This window comes from Megalops cyprinoides, chromosome 7, assembly GCF_013368585.1.
Source record: "Megalops cyprinoides isolate fMegCyp1 chromosome 7, fMegCyp1.pri, whole genome shotgun sequence".
In the NCBI taxonomy this organism is placed as follows: domain Eukaryota; kingdom Metazoa; phylum Chordata; class Actinopteri; order Elopiformes; family Megalopidae; genus Megalops; species Megalops cyprinoides.
In genome coordinates this window covers 19,344,112-19,365,804 of record NC_050589.1, presented here as the reverse complement: position 1 = coordinate 19,365,804, position 21,693 = coordinate 19,344,112, and the positions used below count along the sequence as shown (strand labels likewise).

Below are 21,693 nucleotides of genomic sequence, written 5' to 3'. Positions count from 1 at the left end.
ACCCGTGCGTTGCCTGCAAGGAAGTTGTTCTGGCGGAGGTCTGTGTGTAGTGTGTCATTACTGGCAGGGAACCGGAGAGGGCTCAACTAATTGCTCCAGAAGGGGTGGGCCTGTGCCTTTAATCGGCCTCCAAAAACGAGGCTGTGTGGAACGCTGAGAGAGAAGCTTAATAAAGGGAATTAGTGCTAAATCACACTGCAGGCGCAGTAAGCACAGACCCGCAGAGCGTAATGAGTGAGAGAGGCTGAATATTAAACATGATGAAATCCTAATGACATTCCTTGGAGGAGTGCGGACGCAAAATGTCAGTGACCTAGATTGAGATCACCTTCCTGCTGAATCTTTTATAGGGAACAAAAATTGGAGCAAATTTAATTTACTGTAGCCAAGAGCTGAATGTTGGGGAACAGGGTAAGAGTGTGTGTGTCAGTGTGTGTGTGTGTGTCAGTGTGGGGTAGTTCTGGGGGTAGTTTCGTGGGGTGTTGGGACAGGGGGTGAGAGTCATTTATATTCTGAATGGCAAATTGTTTCTCAGAAGATGGGTTTTGTCATGTCATTAACGATTATACGAAATGATTAACGAATACCTTCATCACTCATAGAATTTCTTGTTTGTTTTATTAAAGTTTGTTGCATTACATCTTTGCAACAGGATGTCTTCTTTCTGCTTGCTGGAATCCTGCAGTGTGCTGAAGTGTGGTTTAAAAAGAAAAGTGTCTCATTTAAAACTTTAATCCCCTATTTCTTGAGATCCTTCCCACATTGTGTGAGGAAATGTTTAGACAGTGGACTTGTGTATATGGATTAAAGCAATGTGGTGCAGACTGAAGAAATCTAGAATTCATGTTGTGAATGAAGGACTCCATGATGCTGCTCAAAGAACAATCTGAGAGAGTGAAACGTTCAAACCTATGGCATACACACTGTTCAGATCACCTCCATGCGATGTGAAAAGCTGCATCATGCTATGCATCTGTGTTACGGATTCTTTAAAGAACAATACAAAAGGAAACAACCCATAAATATGAGTGTTTCAAGGGTGTCAACTTGTTATGGGCAGCTAATGTGAGCACATGTGTGGTACACCAAATTTGACTGCACTCACAAGTGCCCACTCTCATGCTTCCTGATGAAGCCCACTGTCTCTAGAGATGTATTTGATAGACCAGTAGAACCTAAGGGCTGTTTGCCAATCTGCATTTTTGCTCACTTGCCCTAAGCACCTCAAAATGGTGCCAAGTCATGTAGTTGAGGGTATTCAAATCTGCAAAAGCAACATTTGTTTGCCCCCAGTCACTCCCTTCCAGCGAGTGTACAAGCTTGTGTCCTTCATGTTTGGCATGCCAGGATCTCTTTTGTTTGGCATCCCTGGGTGTGCATTTGTGCAGACTACTTTTCACAAATTTTATAAGCGTTCCATTTAATCACAGGGACACCAAAAAACTCTACTATTGTGACCACAGGTAGTACTGAATTTGACTATATGAAAGTCATAGATGTGCATGCCACACAGTTATGAAACAGTGGTAACACTGGACCACATGATTCCAGTGCTTTTTAAAAAGAGTTGAACAGAAACTGGCAAACAACTTGTATTCATTACATGTATTCATTTGCCAGACACTTTTAGTGACTGCTCTTTGCTACAATGTCGATAACCCACCAATAAACAAGGTAACATTTAAATTGTTACATTGCCGGTCTAAAACTGGAAAATCAATGGGTGCAAGACTCTTGTGTAAAAGTAATGTTTTGTGTTTTTTCCCATATTTATATTTTGCATCTAATGATACTTATATCTAATGTCACTAACTAATGTTACAACAAATTGGTTTCATTTTACAGTTTGCAAACTGTACTTGTAAATAATAGGACAGTTTAGTGTGGGAATGGACATGGCTTTTCAAAATTGTGTAGTGTCAAAAGCTACTTTCAGATTAGTAGTGTGTTGCTAAGATTCCAGTGTGATTTCTGGATGCCACCGCTTCTGCTGTTACAGGAGTCATTTGAATTTCTGTTTTTTCATGAGCCATGGCACTAGAATGATGACAGCAGAGTGTGTCTGAAATGTGCTCCAAAATAATTCCCCTCCCCTTCCCTCGCGAGTATGTACTTGTGTGATGTCACATTAAACGTGGCCTCGCTCACTTGAAGATTGGGACACAGCCAAGAAGGTCAATTGTGAGAACCAGCCCAGCTAGGCTCTTCACTTTGTGTATAGTACAATGTATCTAGCACTGTGTCAAGGCTGGTCTTGAAAGATCTAAGGGTCTCTGGGTCCAGTACAAATCCTGGTAAGCTATTCCATGCATTTATAGCAGCCTAGTGGGGCATTAACATGACTGTTTGCTTCAGCACCCCCCCCTTCTACCTCCATCCAGTTTGGGGCAGTTGAGTCACGAGCCGCTCCGCGAGCAGCTGGGCAGGGAGTCTGGGGAGCGCAGCAGCGGGCCCCCGGGGGCCCGGGGCTCGGAGAACCGAGCCCCTGGGGATCAGGAGCCACATCCTCAGAGGGCAGCCCCAGAAAGCACGCCTCTCAAAGGGACCAGACAAACAGGTCAGCAGTCAAGTGTTTTGGCAGCAGTCACGCGCACGTTTCCTCCTCTAAAGCCTGGCAGGAGGAAGGAGCTTACGTTGGGTGTATTTATAGACACCCCCCCCAATCGAGAGCACAGAACTGCGCAGTGCGACCTGCTCCTCAGAGGTCCCAGGACCTGAGAGAGGCACAGCAGCCTGGGGGCAATCCCGCATGCATAGGCGGGGCGGACAGCGACGCTCAGCAGATCGCTTTGGTGCGCCGACGGCTTCTGTCGGCTGTGGGATCAACGGGGCGCACACAAACAGCAGTGCTGGATGCTGGGTGCCAGGGTGTGGAGCGATCGCCAAGGGCTTCTACTGAGACCGATGTAGGAGTCCCTCTGGCAGGGGCCCTCCTCTGATGCAAGCAAATGAAATGGTCCCCTCCTCCACTCCACGCTACTCCTGACCCCGTGGCTTCCCACAGGGACGTCCATCAAACAAATCTGGTCGTCGACAAGTTAATTGTGCATTTCAAGGGTATCATTCTACTGCCTGCATATGTCACTGAGCATAAAGGTTAGTTTTTTTTTTAGTGGGAGTGCTTTGCGTTGGATGTATCTGTTTCTCCAGTTTGGTACTGACATGTCTAAAGTCTTGATGTTGACCTAAATTTTCTGGTTAGTTGTGAGTAAATTTATCCAGATCTTCATTTCTTGGAAACATATCATCCAGTGTAGCTTTGAGAAAAGGTAGGTGGAAATTGGTACAGCTGTTGTTGTTTGGAGGGTAGCTGAGTGAGGAAAAGCTGAATTAACATGCAATATACAGATGTGCTAGCTTAGCGGGTCGCATATGCAAGTGAGTCCTGCCTCGTTAGTGCCTCCATGACACCCATCTGGCAGGATGCCATACTGATGGATTCCACAGATTGTTACCTTACCAATACTGTCAGCTGATCCATACTGCAAGCTACCACATACTGTCACCCAGCCCATGCTTTTATCTAGCCCACACTGTCATATAGCCCACAGTGTGTGCTAGCCCATACTGGCAGCTTGCCCCTATTGTGGGTTCCATCATACAGAGTGCTTCCATTCCTTCCACTTTTTCAGTCACCTCTGTGGACTGGAAGTTCGCCTGTACTATGCTGGTAGCTCGTATTGTGTTGGCTGCTAACTCATATCAGCTGCTAGCCCAGATATAGCCCCCATCTTATGTACAGCACTGGGTTACGATGGCTGTAAAATTTCCATGTAAGTATTAAGAGCAGACTCTTCTTTCAGCAATACTGAATGATAAGGAGAACCATCGTGGTTATGAATGCATACTACAAATTGAGTGGTACTATGGTTAAAATGGAGTGACATTAATGGTTCTAATGCCCTTATGTTGTGATGAGACCTCTACATAGCATGTGCTAATGTACATTCACCCTCAAACACAAAGAGACAGGCTTCTTTATGTTACAGTTCTCTGAAATGTTATTATTAGTAATATATTTGTTTAACAAATTATCTTATCCAGGGCATCTTACATAGTTTACATTTTGCACATTAAGAATTAATTCATACTAATTATAACTGCAGAAATTCAGATTAAGTACCTCACTTAAGGGTGCAATGGCAGTGCCCCACTCAAGATTTGAACTGGAAACCTTTTTGCTACAAGCTAATTTTCCTAACTACAATGGCTCAGCAGCATGCATAGCCACTCAGAAGTTGATATTAAAGTGCCCCCTTACAGTCTATTGAAGGCAAAGCCTGCTGTGTGTGGGGGAGTTACACTGCATCCAGGCTCGAGGGGTGTGCAGCCCCATTGGAGAGAGAGGTCAAAGGAGCAGGATTAATGAGAGATGACTGACAGGGGGGCGTCCCGCACAGGGGGGACTGTATGGGTTCCTACTCAGGGACCCTTGCAGGACATGTGAGCACTGCTCAAGACCCTGAAGACAACAGATCCCCCCCTCCACCACCACCACCAATCCCCCACCCCCTGCGGAGACAGGATCCGGGGTTTAATAGAGCTCTGCTGAGTCATCCTGTAGCTGGGCCTGGCAACTGTGAGTGTCCTTCTTCAATCCCAGCATCCTCCTCATTGCTGTGTCTCTGTATCTGTGTGTATTCAGCTTTGCTGGCACCCCTCTCTCTGGTTTAAAAAAGCAAAACTCCTTAGCAGAGATTAACACCATGGGCAGACTGTTGATTCAGAAGGTGTGCATCCATTGACATAGTGCCAGTGTGTAAGACAGCAGTCCTGCTTAGCCCAGCCTCTGCCTTTCGCTCAGGGTTCTTCTTCAGTAATTCATTCTTACAAGGTTCAGGTGGGAGTGTGAGACAGAACAGTGCCATGTTCTTAGCAAGGATGCGAAGTGTGTTCGGGCCCAATCTGAAACCACTGATTGCTGTGAGAGGTTTCAGACAGCAGTCTCCTGCTCTTGGCTGGCCTTAAAACCCTCCCTCTTCTCTAATACCTGGAAGAGGGATGAAAAACATTGTAGAACTGGCTAGATGGAAAGATAAAAACCCACATAAAAACATAACCACACACAGATACAGACAAACAGGCAGATGTATATTATATATATAGCTCTTTGGCATTGAAGGTCTTGTCTTGAGGCTTTTAGCTGTGAAATATTTGGCATCTGCTGACAGAAAAGAGATTTGCCTTGTTCCCCAACCCTCTCTCTTTCTCCCTCCCCCTCCCTTTTTCGGCGTTCCTCTTCTTTTCTTTGTCCACCCTCTCTTTCTCCCTCCTCACTGTGAGAGGAAGATGGTCCCTTTAACACTGCACATGTACACATAGGCCCTTCCCCCACCCCTCCGCCCTCTCCCTTTCCCTCTCCCTTTCCCTCTCCCTCTCCCGCTCCCTCCCGCTCCTGCTCCCACTCCCTCTCCCTCTCCCCCTCTCAAACGATCAGTCCAGGAGGAGCGGCCCATTGTTAAAGCCCCCTCTCTCTTTCTGTCTCTCTCTGTTTCCCTCTCCCTTCCTCTGGTCCGATGCCAGGGAGCGTGCCGCATTGTACTGTACACTAAAAAGACTCACTACCAGCCACTGACACCCATTGTGTCCAGCTGTAGTTCACTCTGTACTGTGTGAGGAGCCACTGAACATCTGGGGAAATGCAGGGGTCTTTAAGGATGGTCCCTTACCATCCCACGGAAAGCCATTTCATACTAGGTTGCCCATTCCATGAATATTGGAAATCATTGGCAGTCTAGAAAAAAATGACAACAAGAAAGCGCAGAATGAATAGCTGTGTGATTACACCAGCTAGGGTTAGTGTCTTGTGGGTTATTCCTATTCACCATTTTTTTCAAGCTGCGCCTGATGCAATATTAATTTAGTTGGATCAGACAAGAGTGGAGTGTGAGGCTGTGTGTGTTTAGTGGAGATGCCGTTCCTTCCCCCTTTCCTCTGCTCGTTAGAGAAAGGCTGGCAGCAGCAGATGAGTGGCAGTGAGTGGCAGAGCAGTGGTGCAGCAAAGGACCATGGGTAATTAACGCTTAGTGCTCTTCAGCACAGAAGGGGAGGGAGGGGCGTGCTGCTCAGAGGCATTGGTACTGTCTCTTCCTCCATTTTAAACAATCCCGCACCAGGAGAGGGACAAGGAAGTCATCCGAGTTATTTGAAGCTAATGTGAGCATGTGTGTAAAGGCACTCGACCTCTGTCTCATGCTTGATCAGTAGATTTCTCAAGGTCAGTTTCTACCAGTAATGGAAGGTGCACATAGGCTGTGTTTCACTAAATTCTCAACAGCAGCAGGCATGGCCATCATGAAATTAGGCTTAAAACTTAATTGGTGTTTTTTTTTTTTGGGAAGCTGGGGATTTTTATATCAGTTGACCAAGGCCGTAAAATGTTCCTTTGTTTGAACTTCGCTGCAGACATAGGTAATTAATTGTATTGTAATTTACATATTTTGACATGCTATTAAAATCACTCTGTGCTCCTGTAATATAAAATGATTGATGGGTGTTCTGAAGTTCCATCCTTTCTGTATCGAGTGCATAGTTCATTCATAGTTCTTTAGTTTTCACTTACATTTTCAATGTGGCAAAGGGTTATGCTTTACCTTGCTGCTATCCATTTACTAACAATTTTATTAATCTGGATCTGATTTATGACATTTTTGCATGGCGGTGATATAAAGTGAAAATATATGCTAAAAATAAATATTGATTTTATCTGTCAGGGCAAAAAAGAATCAAGGCGGGTGCGTTTTTTTTTTATTTTTTTATGAGGGCGGGAATCTTACATTCAGGAGTGTCCATTTGAGATGTTACTTTAAAACATTGTGTAATTCATTATTGTTCCACATGACAAGGCACTGTAGGTTATGGGCTATAGCCTACTCACTCTCCGTGTGATCCTGCGCATGCATTAGACCTCACCCAGAGGAGGGCACTGTCATGTAGCCTGTAGCTTTTACTGCAGCTGACCTTCTGCCACTAAGGAGCAGCTTTGTGTGTGTCTGTGTAAATGTGTCCATCTGGATCACACTGTGTGTGTGTGTGTGTGTGTGTGTGTGTGCGCGCGCCTGCACGCAGATGCATGGGTGCATGTGTGCTTGTATTTCTGTGACTGTATCAGTGTGTGTGTTAGTCAATACGGTGTGTGTGTCTCTTTGTCAGTTAGTCATTATTAGTGTGTATGTGTGTGTCCGCGTCTTAGTTAGTCATTGTTTGTGTGTGTGTGTGTGTGTGTGTGTGTGTGTGTACTGTATGTGTATGAGTATGTTAATGTGTGCAGTATGGGTACAGACAGACTCTCTCTGTGAAGCTGAATAAACCCTCTCACAGTTGGGAGGCATGTGGCTGTAGAGCTTGTGATTTGTCATCCCCTCCTCTCTCATTACCGATTTTCCTCTCCTCCGCGGCCGTGCTGTCATTTCACCAGACCATTAAATGGGCTTTTTGTCTTTTCCCTTTTTTAAAGGACAATAATGTCTATTCAGTTGGGAGAATTAGAGCCCCCCTCTCCTCTCTTCTCCACTCCGCTCCTCTCCTGCCTGCTCGACCCTCACGGCTCACATCCAAACAGGCTGATTTTCGGGCTCCTGACGCTTGCGCCCCTGCGGACCCCGAAGCCTCCTTCCCCACCGGAGGACAGCTTAGCGGGGAATGGCAAAGCAAATTAGGAGGAAAAACGGACTTATCCGAATGTACACAGGCAAATGAAGGAATAAAAAGGAATTGGGTTAAAGGCTAGCAGAGAGGACTGCTCCCTGTAGTGCCTCTGCTGGGTCAGCCGGCCCGCACACACCATTGTTTACTACTAAGGGCTTGCCATAATATCCCATTATGTGTTGAATGGCTGCCCAGTTTCCGCATTTGTGGCATTTTGTGAGCTAAAATGTGTAATACTGTTTAGGGTATTATTATTTTGCTGTTGTTGTTTTCTCCCTTGCTGTTTACCCTGCCAGGCTAAGCTCTGTCCCATGCGCTTTGAAAGGGGAAGCCGTCAGGCAGAGGCCACGGCGCCAATGAAGGTACCCCCCCCCCCCCCCCCCCCCCCGGCGTTCTCGTGTTGTGCCGGGCCATGGCTCGCGGCTCACAGCTTGAGGCTCTGCCCCTCCTCTCCAGCGGCCCCCGCAGAGCGAGTCACAGAGGAGCCAGTAACCCCGCTGATCCCAGACCGCCTGTGCAGTGTGTGACGGGCAGCGACGGCGTGCTTTCCGCAGCTCCTCCGAGTCCCTCTCCGCCGGCATCCGCCGAATGGGAGCCTCACGCGTCCGCAAGGACAGCTCCTGCCTTTTATCGCCTCGGAAGCCATTGTTCCCGCGCCATAGGCTGCCGTAAGCCCTGGTCCCGCTGAGGCCCCGGTCTCTGAGCGCCGCGCGTTGAGCGACCACACCGCACACAGGCCAGAGCCTGGATCCAGGGGGGCTCTGATCTCTGGCATAATGGGGCCTGCTGTGGGGGGGGGAGGGGGTATGGGGGAATTAGAGGAAATGTAGAGGGTACCATTCAGTGTGAAATCACACTTCCCGAAGATATATTACTAGTCTGGAGGAGTGCGGGAGAGAGGATTGCTAATAAATGACTTTTTTCTCTCTTTATTAAAAATCTCGCTGGGAGATGTTACTCTGTCTAATTATTCTAGTTCCCTTTGAACCCTCCTTCTTTTTTTCCTTCCTCATCCCAAAGTGGTGAACATCCTTTTTCATGGACTCGACCATACGCTCTCTGGTCAGGCCGTGTATTAACTTTTTTAAGTGCAGGGCAGTTCAGATGACTTGCAAAGGCCAGACTTCTCTGTCCAGTAGTGTCATTAAAGCTGTGCGTGTTTGTGCGTGTGTGTGTGTGGCCATTTATGTGCATGTGTGTTTGTATGTGCATGTTTGTGTGTGTGTGTGCGCGCGTGTGTGTGTGTGTGTGTGTGTATGTACGTTTGGGTGTGCGCATGTGTGCATGCATGTCTTTGTGTGTGTGGGTCTGTGCGTGCACCAGTAGGTGTGCATATGCAGATGGGACCTTCTCCTCTTAGGTCTGCGTCTGTTCGCCAGGTGTCAGAAGTGAAGATTATTGGCCCTGTCAGAGGGACAGTGACAGTAGAGGACAAACTCAACAGGAGGTCTCCCGCCTCTCTCTTTCTCTCTCCATCTCTCTCCCTCCTGTCCTCTCCTCCGCTCCCCCTCTCTTAACGGCGGCACCCTGGGCCCCCCTCGCCCCACCCCCACCCCTCGGTGCCGTCGCAGTGCCCGTGTGCTCGCTGTCAGCGGGGGGACAGCTGTCATTGGTTCACCGGGAGGGGGCTGAGGATTGGCTCCGCGAGGGAGGGAGAGCGAGGGGCAGTGGGAAACGGCTTGTTGCTATGGGGATGCCATCCCTCTCGCAGGCATGGGGAGTAGCTCGTGCCGCTTCTTAGTGGGATAATCCATTGTAATCCCGCGGAGGGGAGCGAGCCCCCCCCCACACACACACACACACCCCACCCCGCCCCCAACCCCCACCCCCCTCAGGGGAGATTGGGGAAGTGCGAGTGAAGGAATTAGCATCTGTTACTGCTCGCGCTCAGGTCAGCTCCACTGAGGGGGAGAAAAACCACTCCAAGCTGTCAGAACGTACTTGAGCCACAAATGAAAAACGACAGGGCTGCCCCATCAGCCATGCCGCACCCCCCCCCCCCCCCAAACACCTCTAGAGTCTACGCCCAGCACGGATACAACCACAATTACAGGCCCAAATTGGTGGGCATGGAGCGGACAGTCTAATGAATAGTTAACATATGCAAATAATGTAAAGAATCAGCTTATTTTAGAACTTGAGAGGATAAATAATAGAAGTAACAGAAATAATAATAATGGCTGCCTCCTAGATGTTCTGCAAGCTTTAACGAATTGGTATTGATTACGAATGAAGAGGCCGTTGTTCACGGGGCACTGGCGTTGGGATGTTAACGTCACTGGTTTAATGTGGAGAGTGTATGGGGAAGCCTCTCTGTTGCTCTGTTTGGGAGCATCAGTAGGGAATTTTCCCTATGCAGTGGCTTGTTATGAAACCCTGATGCAGGCTGGGCGGGGGGGGGTGTTAGGGACTTCCAAAGGCTGAATCACTCACACTTCACAGAAAAAGAAGGAGAGAGAGAGAGAGATTGAATTTGAATTGAGATTTGAGAGAGGAGGAGAAGGAGGAGGAGGATTGGGGGGGGGGGGGTGAAAGCTAGAGAAGAAAGAGAATCTGTAAAACAGCCCTCACAGCCCACGAGCCCAGAGGCTGAGAATGAAGGTCCAGTTTGAGATGCCACCCTACTTCTCGGGGGGACCTAGTTTGTGTAAATAGGTGAGCCCATCCCTGTACACACCTTATACAAAGCAACAACCAGTCACGCCTCCCCACAGCCTGATACTAGAGGCACATGAAGATGACACGCCCCCTTTGTGCCCTGGTGCCAGTGACCTCCGCTGCCAAACCTTTGAGTCGCACCGAAAAGACCAAACGCCCCTCGCACCCCAGGGCCCCTCCCCCCTGCACGCGGTCCTGAGTCATTTCTGATGGAGTCACTCCTTCGGCTGTCCGTCTCGGATGCTCATACGGCATCAGCCCATCTCTGTGCCTCCAGTGAGCGAGGCCGATATTCCCCCACTGGCACGTGCGTGCGTGTGTGTGCGTGTGTGTGTGCGTGCGTGCGTGCGTGTGTGTGTGCGCGAGTGCGCGTGTGCGGTTGAGCGGTATTTTTAGATCAGAGCCTTCATGCTTTAGTTGCTCTGATGCTGTTGGACTGAGCTGATTGAATGGGGGCTGTGTTTGGGAGGCACTGCTGGGTCTCTGCACTCTGAGACGCTCCAGGCTGTTTTGTTTACATGGCAAAGTGGCATTTAATTTATTGGCCCATCGCCGCATTAAAGAAACAATTCCATTAATTAATGCCAGGGTTGTAATCTGCTCAGTTTATTTAAATCAATGAACAAGGGCCAAACTACAATGGAGACATTGATTCATGTTGGGTTCTGTAAAAATATAGAATCGCTGTTCAGATTAGATCATATTGATTAAAATGCATGCATTTGTTTGTGGCGGGAAAAAAAGAAAACAATAACAAGATGAGTTAATATGTTGCTCAGCTTTTAATTGATGCATTGTTACCCTTAACAATATTGCAGTGAACTCAGAGTCTGTCTCATGTTCGCTTACATCTCGGTAAGATTTCAAGGAATAAAAGATGACTCCATTTTACACACTTGTGATGATGGAGTAGATTTGAATTCATTTTCCCATCTGACACAAATAAAGATGCTGTGTAATGCTTCCCCATGCCCGCTGTGATCCCGTGCAGTTCCACCGGGCAACTCGTTTAATGAAACTGCAGTGATTCAGTGATGGGAACTAGGTCCCTTTTTGAAGGCACAGCACTCACATCAGTAGTCTGTTTGCACAGAATCATGATAAAACAGTGTTGTTCAGCTGTAAATGAGTGAAAAAGCAAGTCTGTCTTAGCTGCTTTGGTGGTCTGTTTTGTCATTCATGTGTGTGTCCCTGAGAATAAGTGCTCTGGATGTACGTCGCTGTATGAGCTCGGGACAGGGCTTTTCAGTAAAAGAGGTGACAGAGCAGCTGGTGCAGCCGGCCCCTATTCCTCTGTCTGTAGCATGCAGCGCTGGGTAAAATATTGATTTACCCACCCGGCGGCATCCCATGAGCCTCTGCTCCCTGCTCCTGCGCTGGTGTGAAAGCACGGGAGGATTTTAGGATGTGACGGATTGTGTGTGCCTTGGCGCGCGTGTGTGTGCATCTCCCCACCTTTGCGGCATATCGGGGGGTGGGCCAGAGGGGGGGGGTTGAACCCAGCCCTCGCTCCCCCCCGCTGACACAGACCCTCTCCCCTCTCCCCGGCGCTCCCAGCCCACTAAACACTCCCATGTATCAAAGTGACAGTCACATTCCACAGGAGCCCAGCCCACACCGTCAGCTTTGAGGGAGAGGGAACGGTGGAGCGAGGTGGAGAGCAGGGAGGCGGGGTGCGGGGAGAAGGGAGAGACGCAGGAGTGGTTGCGCTTTGATGGGTGTTTTGACAGAGGAGAGATTGGGGGGGGGGGGGGGGGTGAAGGGTATTTTTGGTTAGAGAATGTGAGGGTGTGACAGATTTTTCAGGGGAGGTAGGGGACAGGATAAAAGGGGGAAATGCTTGGGAGGGTGAGGAGGGGGGTGTGTGTGGGGGGGGGGGGGGGGGGGGACTTGCAGGAACAGGAAGAGAGAAGCAGCTGGACCTGCAAATGAGTGAGAAAATCAGCCGGTCCCGACGGAAGGCTTGGTTAATTTGAGGTCATTGTCATGAATTAAAAATCAGCCTATTACTTGGCACTGTGTGTGGAGTTTGGCTCTGACGGTAAATAGCGGCAGTCGTTATGGTAATGACGAGTTAACAGGCGGGCCCAGAGAGCTGTCGTGAAACACAAAGGCAACAGGAGCGTGCTCCTACACAGAGCTCAGGAAGAGTTACATTCTCCCTTAGATACACACACACAGATACTCCTACGCTGAGCTTATAAAGAATCCTGTCCCCACGTCTCCATCCAGCATTCACACACACATGCACACACACACCTCTACACTGAGCTTATAAAGAGTAGCCCTCTCCCCATGTCTCCAACCAGCATTCACACACACACACTCCTACACACATTCCTGCACTGAACTTATAAAGAGTAACCCTCTCCCTGCGTCTCCATCCAGCATCCCCTTGCACACACTTACTTCACAAACAGATACGTACATACACATTGGGACAAACATTAATTATTTTGAGTATTAAAAGTGTGTGAAAAGGTTTCTGCAAAATGAAAAGGAATATAAAAGAACAACATGAAAACATGAAAAAATATTATCTGGTTTGCAACGGAAGGGCTTACCTCCCTGATAATTAGATAAAGGTTGGATGTACACTGTGCCATTGGGTGCTGTAAACACCGCTCCATCAGTATAAAACTCACGTTAATTGGTACTAATAGTCCACCTGCAGCACAGATACTATTAATAATGAGATTTGTGTGCTCTTATTGTGTTATTCTGTGCTGTGGCATGGCCGTGCCGTACAGTGTCTCTCTGCGTGGAAGGAGGTCTTTTGAGCCTGATTGTGAGCGCGCGGAGCAGCCTGACAGTGAGCGCTGGACTGCGGGGGACCGCGAGCGTGATTGTTTCGCCCTCGTCTGTACCGAACCATCTCATCACCGCGCAGACAGAAGACACGAGGGCGGAAGGAAATGTGAGGCTTCCAGTCACGCGCGAACCGAGCGCGGCCGCGTGGAACGGGGCGCTTCCCAGTTTCCGCGGCGTGAAACGACACGGTGACGTTCACCGTCTGCACAGGATGCTGTCCAACTCCAGAGGTGTTACACCCAGCGCGCTGTGTGTTAGCGCCGTGAAAAGCCGGTGCCGAGCACGCCGCGTCGCAGTGTCATTTTTAAGGGCCTCGCTTTTAGTCCACTAGGACTGGATCTCGCAACCTTTCCAGTGTCAGGACCGGCCATCCACCACGGGATGGCTTGCCCTGTGAGGAATTTGGTGGGCTCGTTACAAAAGCTGTAATTTTGTCATGGGGGTGATCGCATGAAATTAGGAGATGCCCGTGAAATCTTGCAAATTCCAGAAAATGTTTGCAACAAAACAACTGCCCGTTTCATTTAAAACAGCAGCTAATACCACTAATACTACTCTTACTTAACTTCAATGCATTTGGATCATATATGGAAATATGTGTGGAAATACTGGTTTTATAGGGCTCATTTCTGTCTTTTCTTGGGGCTCACTGCACCCGTCGCTTTCATTGGTTCAGCACGCATAATTAGGATTACGAGGAGACGACAGCGGCGTCTGACGAGGGTGGCTTTGTGGATACAACGCTAAGGGGCAGATTTATCAAAGGTTTGCAGGAGGCAAATGGCCACAGAAATCACTGCCACACTCAAAAAAAAAGAGTCCCAGGGTGTCATTTACGATTCTTATCGCAGACGGTGTCTGCCGCTTCTGACCACGAGGGAAGCGCTCATTTGGGCTGATTGCAGGTTAGCCTTCATGCATAGTCATTTTCAGGTCATGCATATGCAATTTGGCCATTGTTGTGACTTGCCGCGAAAAAATCTGGGGAAGGGTTTATGTAAATGAGTACAGAGGGCGCAACTTATCAGATTTATCAAACTAGGCGATTACGGCGGGGGCGGGCGGCGCCGTGTAACTGCTTTGAGAGGTCTGAAAACCAGGTGTCGATTTTGCGGCGACACGTCACAATCATCACGGTCAAGCGGCCGCTGCCATCGTAGTGAGGAGGAGCCTCTGAGGGCAACAGGGACAGAGGACAGGGGAAGTGAGAGAGCTATTTCCACCACATCAACCCTTTACCAAATGACAGAACAACGCATCAGGACAGCGCCCAGGCTCTCGCACCTGGAGGCGCGGGGCCAGACGCCTAAACTAGCCCCACCGTACCTGCGGTGAAAGTCACCCTCAGCGCCGTGTCTTTGTCTTATATTTTTCTTTTCTCTTGCCACTGCACCTGCCATCTGCATGGGCAACTGCTTCCTCCAGCTCATTATCTGTAGGCCTGTACCAAGAAAAGCGCTGCTAAACTAAGCTGCTGTGCTACCAGATGTAAAGAACAAGCATCAGAAGTTGCAGTGCCTCCCCGCCAAAGGAGAGCTCAGCAGACGAAATGAACACTCGTTGGTTGTGCAGGCTTCCCCCTGTGCTAGGGTGGTTGTGGTCATGCTGCCTGTACGTCCGAACATCAAGTGTGGGTTTATGGATAGTGCATGCATCTGATGGATGTGAGGATTGTTCATGGTACCAAAAGGATAAATACAAACATGGGGGCAAGGTACCCTGGATTCATTCATTTCAAGAATGTCAGTCTGTTCACACTAACATAATCACTGCATGCCATGGGTGGCAGACACGAACATGCTAGACATATTCAGAGATACGTGCCATAAATGTGCCTTATAAAAAAAAGCTTATAAATGATTTCATGAAAGGGTAAGCTTGACGTAAATTGATAAAAATCACTCTCCACTTTCTTTCTGCATCAGCTGTTCAGGGCATCCCTCCTCCACCCCATCTCCTCCTTTCTCTTCCCTGTTTATGATGTCCACATGGGGTTAACAACCTGAGCCCACGGCCAGGTGTTATATGGCTTTGTTGGACTCCGAGCCAAATATAAAGTACCACTGTCCCCATATCAATCTCAACCTTCACGCTGTGATTGTATGGAAATTAATATCTGCATATCAACTGAATTGAAGATTGGGCACGTTGAGTAGTTTCCTTTAACACAGCATGATCAGCAGGATCCCCTTCTGTCCTCAGTGCAGATGATTTAGCTCTATTAAAGGCAATTTTCTCTATTGCATGGATCCTCTCACACCTTCTTAATAAAAAAGCAGACACACTCCTGTTTGTCTCCTCAGTTAAGACCTCCAGTTCTAGAGGTTGCAATTTTTTTTTTTTTTTTTTACACGCATGCTCCGTTTGTGATTGGTTGTGGTTCGCCGGCACATTTCATACCGGTTCTCGTACACAGCTCATTCATTTTCATACATATACACATATGCAAATTGAGAAAATTATTGGGGGAAATGTCGAACTGAATTGCAGAGAGGGATACTTAAATTGCTTTTCTGCGGCCACCATCATCAACATAATTATTGTTGGTAAACATGCCACAGCCGCGGGACTGACTGCGCTCCTGGGGTAGCACAGCTCTCTGTCATTAGCGGCTAGGATGCACTCCTTCATAAAGCCGCCCCTAAGTGATTAACAGTAGCACTTTTATTTTCATTTGGTTCTTCTCACATTTTTGGAGGTAAAAGTGTAATCCTGTTTGCGCAGGTGACATGGTGTCACCGAACACTGCATCCAAATAACAAGACATAGGTAGTTATTTGGTTAGCTACCACACTTGTTTAAAGCTTTTGACGCACACCCCGGCTGAAGGAATCTCATTTCTACTCAAAATTCATGTTTTTTTATGCATGTGAGAGAGATTAAATTTGCACTCATTTTCCTAACAGTATGCATCAATTTCACTTGTCAGCTGGTTGGTTTGGATTTGGTTCTTTTTGGTTTGTGTCTGAATAAGACTTTGATGGTCAGTGCAAGTATATATTGCTGAGGTGTTGCATGTATGCAGATGTAATGACAATAATTTATACTCTCATGACGAATTGCCCACATTCTGTGACTTCACTCTAATCATTATTGCTCAAAAATATGGCTATAAAAGCCATAAAGTTCACTGTAAGTCAAGGTCTTGGTTTTGGTCTCTCTAAACCTGAGTAAAGTTACCCCACGTTTGACCCCTGGCCCCAGCTTTCAAGGAAATACATGTGTTGTCTGCTGTGTATTTCGCGAGGCGCTTCGTCTTGAAGGGCAACAGGGGCCCAGTTGTTGCTGCTGGAGAGACTTGAGGACATTGTTGTCTTTGTGCTCCTCTGCCCAGATACAGTCCGTGCCAATCGCCTGCACGGCTCTGGGTTTCCAGGCAATTTCAAGGGCACCATTTTTGCATTGTGGTGCGCAGAGATAGGGAGAGGAGGGAGCGCGAACAGACGCACGCACACCGAGGACCCGCATGAACCCCTTTGTGTCGTTGTTTTGCTTTCCTCCCGCGGCCGTGCGGCCTCTCTGTCACCCGCGGAGGTCGCTGCCAGACGCCCCCGTGCAGGAGGGGCGCTCTCGCGTTCCCTGGCCTGAGGGGGTTTCATGGGACGCGAGGGGATCTTGAGACCCGCTCCCTTGTCCTCCTGTGTGTGTGTGTGTGTGTGTGTGTGTGTGGGGACGTGCTCCTGGGAAGAGCTGGACCCGGATTGCTGATTCAGTTGCTGCTTCATTCAGCACATGTCAGAGCGCTCGCACTCTCCTGTGAAGTGACACTGTGCCCCTGCCATCACTGTCTTTGCAGGGTCTCCAAAAAGACGCTGAATGTGGATATCTTGAGCTTATGGAGCTCAGGCAAACGCACTGTGTAGTATAATACATTCACCCACATCTATGTGTACAAGCCTGAAATACTAGGTGCACCATTTTAATGATTGAAAAGCAGCTCATCAGTAATAGGCATCTGGAGTTATAAGCTGAACATGTTTGGTGACTTTGCACACAGGATCATTTTTCCTGGTAATAGTTCCCTGGTTTAACACTGGTTAAAACCAGTATCTCTTAAACCTGTAAAGGTATCTTTTTTTACATCTGTACCCCTACAGAACCCCACTGAGCATGTGAGGGTTGGTCTCTTTAATGCTTCTGTCCTCTTGCAAGGTCCACTAGGGTGTGGCAGTGCTGCTGGGCTCCCTTTGGTTCCCCCTTTGATTTCTACTGGATGCCCGATTGCAGATTGGAGCAATGGGTCAATGTTCCTTTAAGGCTGAGAGATAAGGGTGCCTGATCCCCCACAGACCAGAGTGCTCTTCCTGAGGGGGATTTGCGTAGAGCTGCCAGGAATTAGGCTAGCCTTACTCTGTGCGCATGAATACTTTTTATACTCTAATAAATAAAGGCTGCCTCCACTGCTGTTGTTCCCCAATGGCCACTCTCCCGCTTTCACTCTGTCTCTCCCTCCTGCTCCCCTGTTCTCTCCTCCATCTCCCTATCCCCCTTCCCATCTCTGTCCCTCTACCCACTTCGTTTCAATGCCTCCCCCTTTACCTCTCTCTCCCTACTTCCATCTCTCCCCTCTCCCTCTTCATTTCCCTCTCTCTCTCTCCATCTCTGCCGCCTACTCTCTCTCTGACCTGCTCTCTGCCTCTCCCCCCTCTCTGACCTGCTTCCTGCCTCTCTCTCTCTCCACCTCATTCTCTCTCACTGATCTGCTCTCTGCCTCCCCCTCCCATTCTCTGACCTCCTACCTCTCTCTCTCTCTCTCTCTCTTTCTCCCTTTCAATCTCTCTCTCAATCTCCCTCTTGGTCTCTCCCTCCACTTCTTTATCCCTCTCCCACTGACCTGCTCTCTCCCCCCTCCCCCTCTCCCTCTCCCTCTCTCCCTCACCCCTCCCAGCTCCCTCTTTTCCTCTCTCTCTCCCTCCCTCCCTCTCAATCTCTCTCAATCTCTCTTCCTCTGCGTTCGCTCTCTCTGTTCCATTGATCTGCTTTCTGGCTCTCTCCTCCCCTCCCTCAGGGCTTTGTAGAGCTGACCCCAATACTGCCCTCGGTGCACACACGCTCAGAGCGCAGCACGTAGCCTCTAAGCCCAAATCTCCACACACACCCGGCGCCGCACGCGTGCGCTGCTCTGAGCCGCACCGCGACCGGCGGGGGGACCCGCGCCGTCCCCCGTGCGTTTGCGTTACGCCTCTCTCACAACAGAGCCTCCACGGTGCCACCCGAACAGAAGTCCGGCCATTGGGAGGAGGGAGGTACTGGGCATGGATGTGTCCTCTCCACAAATAGGCGTTTTACTGAACCTGGCTTTGGAGTCTCTGTCCAGCTGGCTCAGGCCGTGATGGTTTCCCCACTGGGGACGGGTCCAAATCCCCGCTCCGAGCCGCCGCCTGTTAACAGAAAAGGTCGGGGGCAACGACCAGGCACAGTCGAGAGAAGAAAACAAAAACGGCACCATCCATCAGCGCGCCGCACTGGCAAAGCAATGCAGTAAATGATCACTTCTTTAGTAGCTGCCTCTCCTTAAGTTGAGGTAGTCAGTGCACAGTGATGGATGGGGAGGAGAGCGCATGCATTTCTCTGGAGGAGACGGAGAGGGGCGTGAGGAGGGAGACGGTGCTGCCGGCCTCTCTCTCTCCTCTGGCTTCCCTCTGTCCAGACGTGCTGGTCTCGGGTTCCTGTGTGAAATCTCTGCGTTTCACGCGTGTGATTGAAATAGACAATATTCTGCACATTCCTTCCGCATCAGCTGTGACTGGACATGGGATACTGCTAATCGGAGCTGCTAAGACATTTTTAATAAGGTTACAGCGCATAAAAGACACCCTTATCTGTTGGACTTATAACCCGTTTATACGGTTGAATTCTTGCTGTGGCAGCTCTGGTTTACTGCACGGCTTGAGCAGTAAGTAGCAGTGCCTCTCCATTTGGGAGTGGAAACCCAGTGTCCTCTTCACAGCGCTGCAACCATAGTTCACACTGCCTGACGATTCCTCTGCTCGACAGCCACGCGGTGGGCACTGTGTCCCGGAGAGAGGTGCGTGGTTGTGTGTCGCGCTTACTGTGTGCTATAATCAGTGCACTATGTTCTCATGAATAAGCACCCTATTATCGGTGGCTGGCCCCACTCCAGGCTGGATCTATTTAATAAACTAATTCACAGTAACCCTTCCCACAGTGTGGCGGGGCCCCTCTCCGCATCACGCCTTTAACACTCCGCTGAACTCATATAGGATGGGGGCTCTATGGACAGCGTGTCATGCGCCGTGCCTATGCTGGCTTTTTTTTTTGGGATCCTCACAACTGTAGGGGCCACAGCGCCCTCTGCTGGTGTCCCTCTGCAGTGGCAGTCTTTTCACACTCCTGCGCACCAAATGAAGGCTGCTTGTTTCAGCTAAGCACGTCCCATTGTGAACGTAGCACTCTGAGGCCCTGTGTTCAGTCAGTAGTCAGTTCTGGAGGATTGAGGGTTTTTTGTGTGTTGTGACCTTTCAGGTCATGTGTGTTATGGCTGAACTGGAGTGGCAATGTAGCATAGGGGGAAGGTGCAGGGCTTGTAATCACAAGGTTGCTGGTTTGATTCCCCACTGGGGACCTTGAGTCGTATAAATGGATAACATGTAAAATTTGTAACATATATAAGGCACTCCTGAGAAGAGCGTCTGCTAATGACGATGATGTATTGTAACAGGCTGTTTGTATGGGCAGGGTGGTAATCCAGCAGGCCTTGTGTGAATCGGATTGAGTCGTTTACACTGGTGTCTCCCTTCGCTCCACCAACGCGTCCTTCTCTCTCTGTACCCCAACAGATGATTCCTCCTCGGAGAGCGGCAGCGGGAACGGGATGCACGCCCTGACCCCTCCGTCGGCGGGTGGCGTGACCGCGGCCGAGAGCGGCGGGGGCGGCGGCGGCGGCGTGGGGCCGTACGCGGAGGTGAACGGGAACGGGGCGGTGGCTCCCCTGGACTTCAGCACCACCTCCTCCTCCTCGTCCTCCGAGGACCAGCAACCCATGAACCTGAGCGAGCGGCTGCCCGCCGGGCCGCTGCTCGGCCCCTTCCAGCCGGACCCTCCCGACGGCCTGCGCAGGAAGTACCCCGGCAAGCCTGCCCACCCCACCGAGCTGCGCCTCGACCGTGATATCAGGGACTACGGCAACAAGGTCAGGACAAAACACACGGACTTACCACACACTGTACATGACGAAGCAGGGGGTGCTGTGTTTGTAGTCCAGTGATAGATAATGGGAGGCAATTTTGAGATCATTCGGAATTTAAAATCTTGAATGCCAGGTTGCAATAATGGACCACTTAACTGTGTTGTCTTCTAAGGAAGCCTCAGACATTAGTACAGATGAAGTTTTTTGTAATTATTTTGCTAATGTGGCATGTCACTTATTTTCAATACAGGGCTATTAATAATCCTTTCAGCAGAACAAATCTGTGTACCTCCAGCTAAATCAGCATGTTTCCTCCCTGCAGATATCTTTTCTACAGGCACACAGTCCCAGAGCTTAAGTAGAGGTTGTATTTAAGGCCTCTCAAATGGTATTTAAAAAGTCACAAAGTAAACGCATCAGGCACCTGTCAGTCAATAATAGCAAATTACTTACAAGCAATCATGCATGTAGAAGGCAGTGAGATATAGATCCATTCACATAACAAAACGTACATCTACATAACATTTAGATGCCTCACAGACATCTGAATGGGTATCAGTGCTGTCATTTCAGGATCTACAATACAATAACGGGACTTTTACAACTATACAATTATAATAGAGGAGACAAGCAAACTGTAGTTCTTCAGTCAATCCATTTGGTGCATTTACAGTAGAAAGTGAATCCGTTTCATCTCTCTGTAATAGTACCTCATCAAGGTCACAGCTCCATAAGTTACAACTGACATCTTTATCAGCCCAATACGAGGTCATTGAGCATGTGGTCTCTTTCTGTGAACGGAGCCAACACAGACATAGCCTGGTGCTTTCGGACTCCATGATAGATGTGCATAAAGCCTGAGACATCCCGCCAATGCACAGAAGTAGGCGTTGGATTGCGTAGATGACTCTTTCTGATTGCACAAGCAGCAGGATTTCTGAGTTTGATGCTGACTTCGGAACAGTGACACTAAGAAGGTCTGAACATTTCCAAATGTGCGTGTTGTGCTCACAGAATGCGTCCCACTGGACTAGGCTGATAGTCTAGGTTGTTTTTTTTGCACAGAGTGGAGTGGAGCACAAAAGCTCCATTAGCAGGGGCTTATTACAAGGAGGTGTATGGCCCATCTTTGTGACTGCCCCCTCTCCATAAGGACCTCTCTCCACCTTGTCCTACAGAGCCAGGAGAAACCACTCGTATTCACGTTTTGGCAGAGGTGCTTTTATAAGGCAAGCCAGCAGTACTAATCAATTCCGCATCTATGGTGAAGGCAAAAAAAAAAAAATAGAGAACATATTAAAGGAGCTGAAAATTTGTTCTGAAGCATTTGGATTTGGACAAAGGGAAATAGCGGAGATGACATTGGAAAGAATAATGCAGCGGTTGCGTGAAGCTGCTGAACAGGAGTTTTGGGCCCATGAAAGGGA

The 21,693-nt window shown here is 48.9% G+C and overlaps 1 protein-coding gene across 3 annotated transcripts in view; it reads left to right on the top strand.

The window, feature by feature from the left end:
* The window catches only part of nol4lb (nucleolar protein 4-like b), an 89,720-nt gene that overhangs the window by 62,214 nt on the left and 5,813 nt on the right, over window positions 1–21,693 (top strand). For all 3 annotated transcript variants that reach the window (XM_036534213.1, XM_036534214.1, XM_036534215.1), the window contains one exon: window positions 19,917–20,269. In XM_036534213.1, coding sequence (XP_036390106.1) covers window positions 19,917–20,269 — 353 coding nt within the window. The remainder of the gene's footprint in view (window positions 1–19,916; window positions 20,270–21,693) is intronic.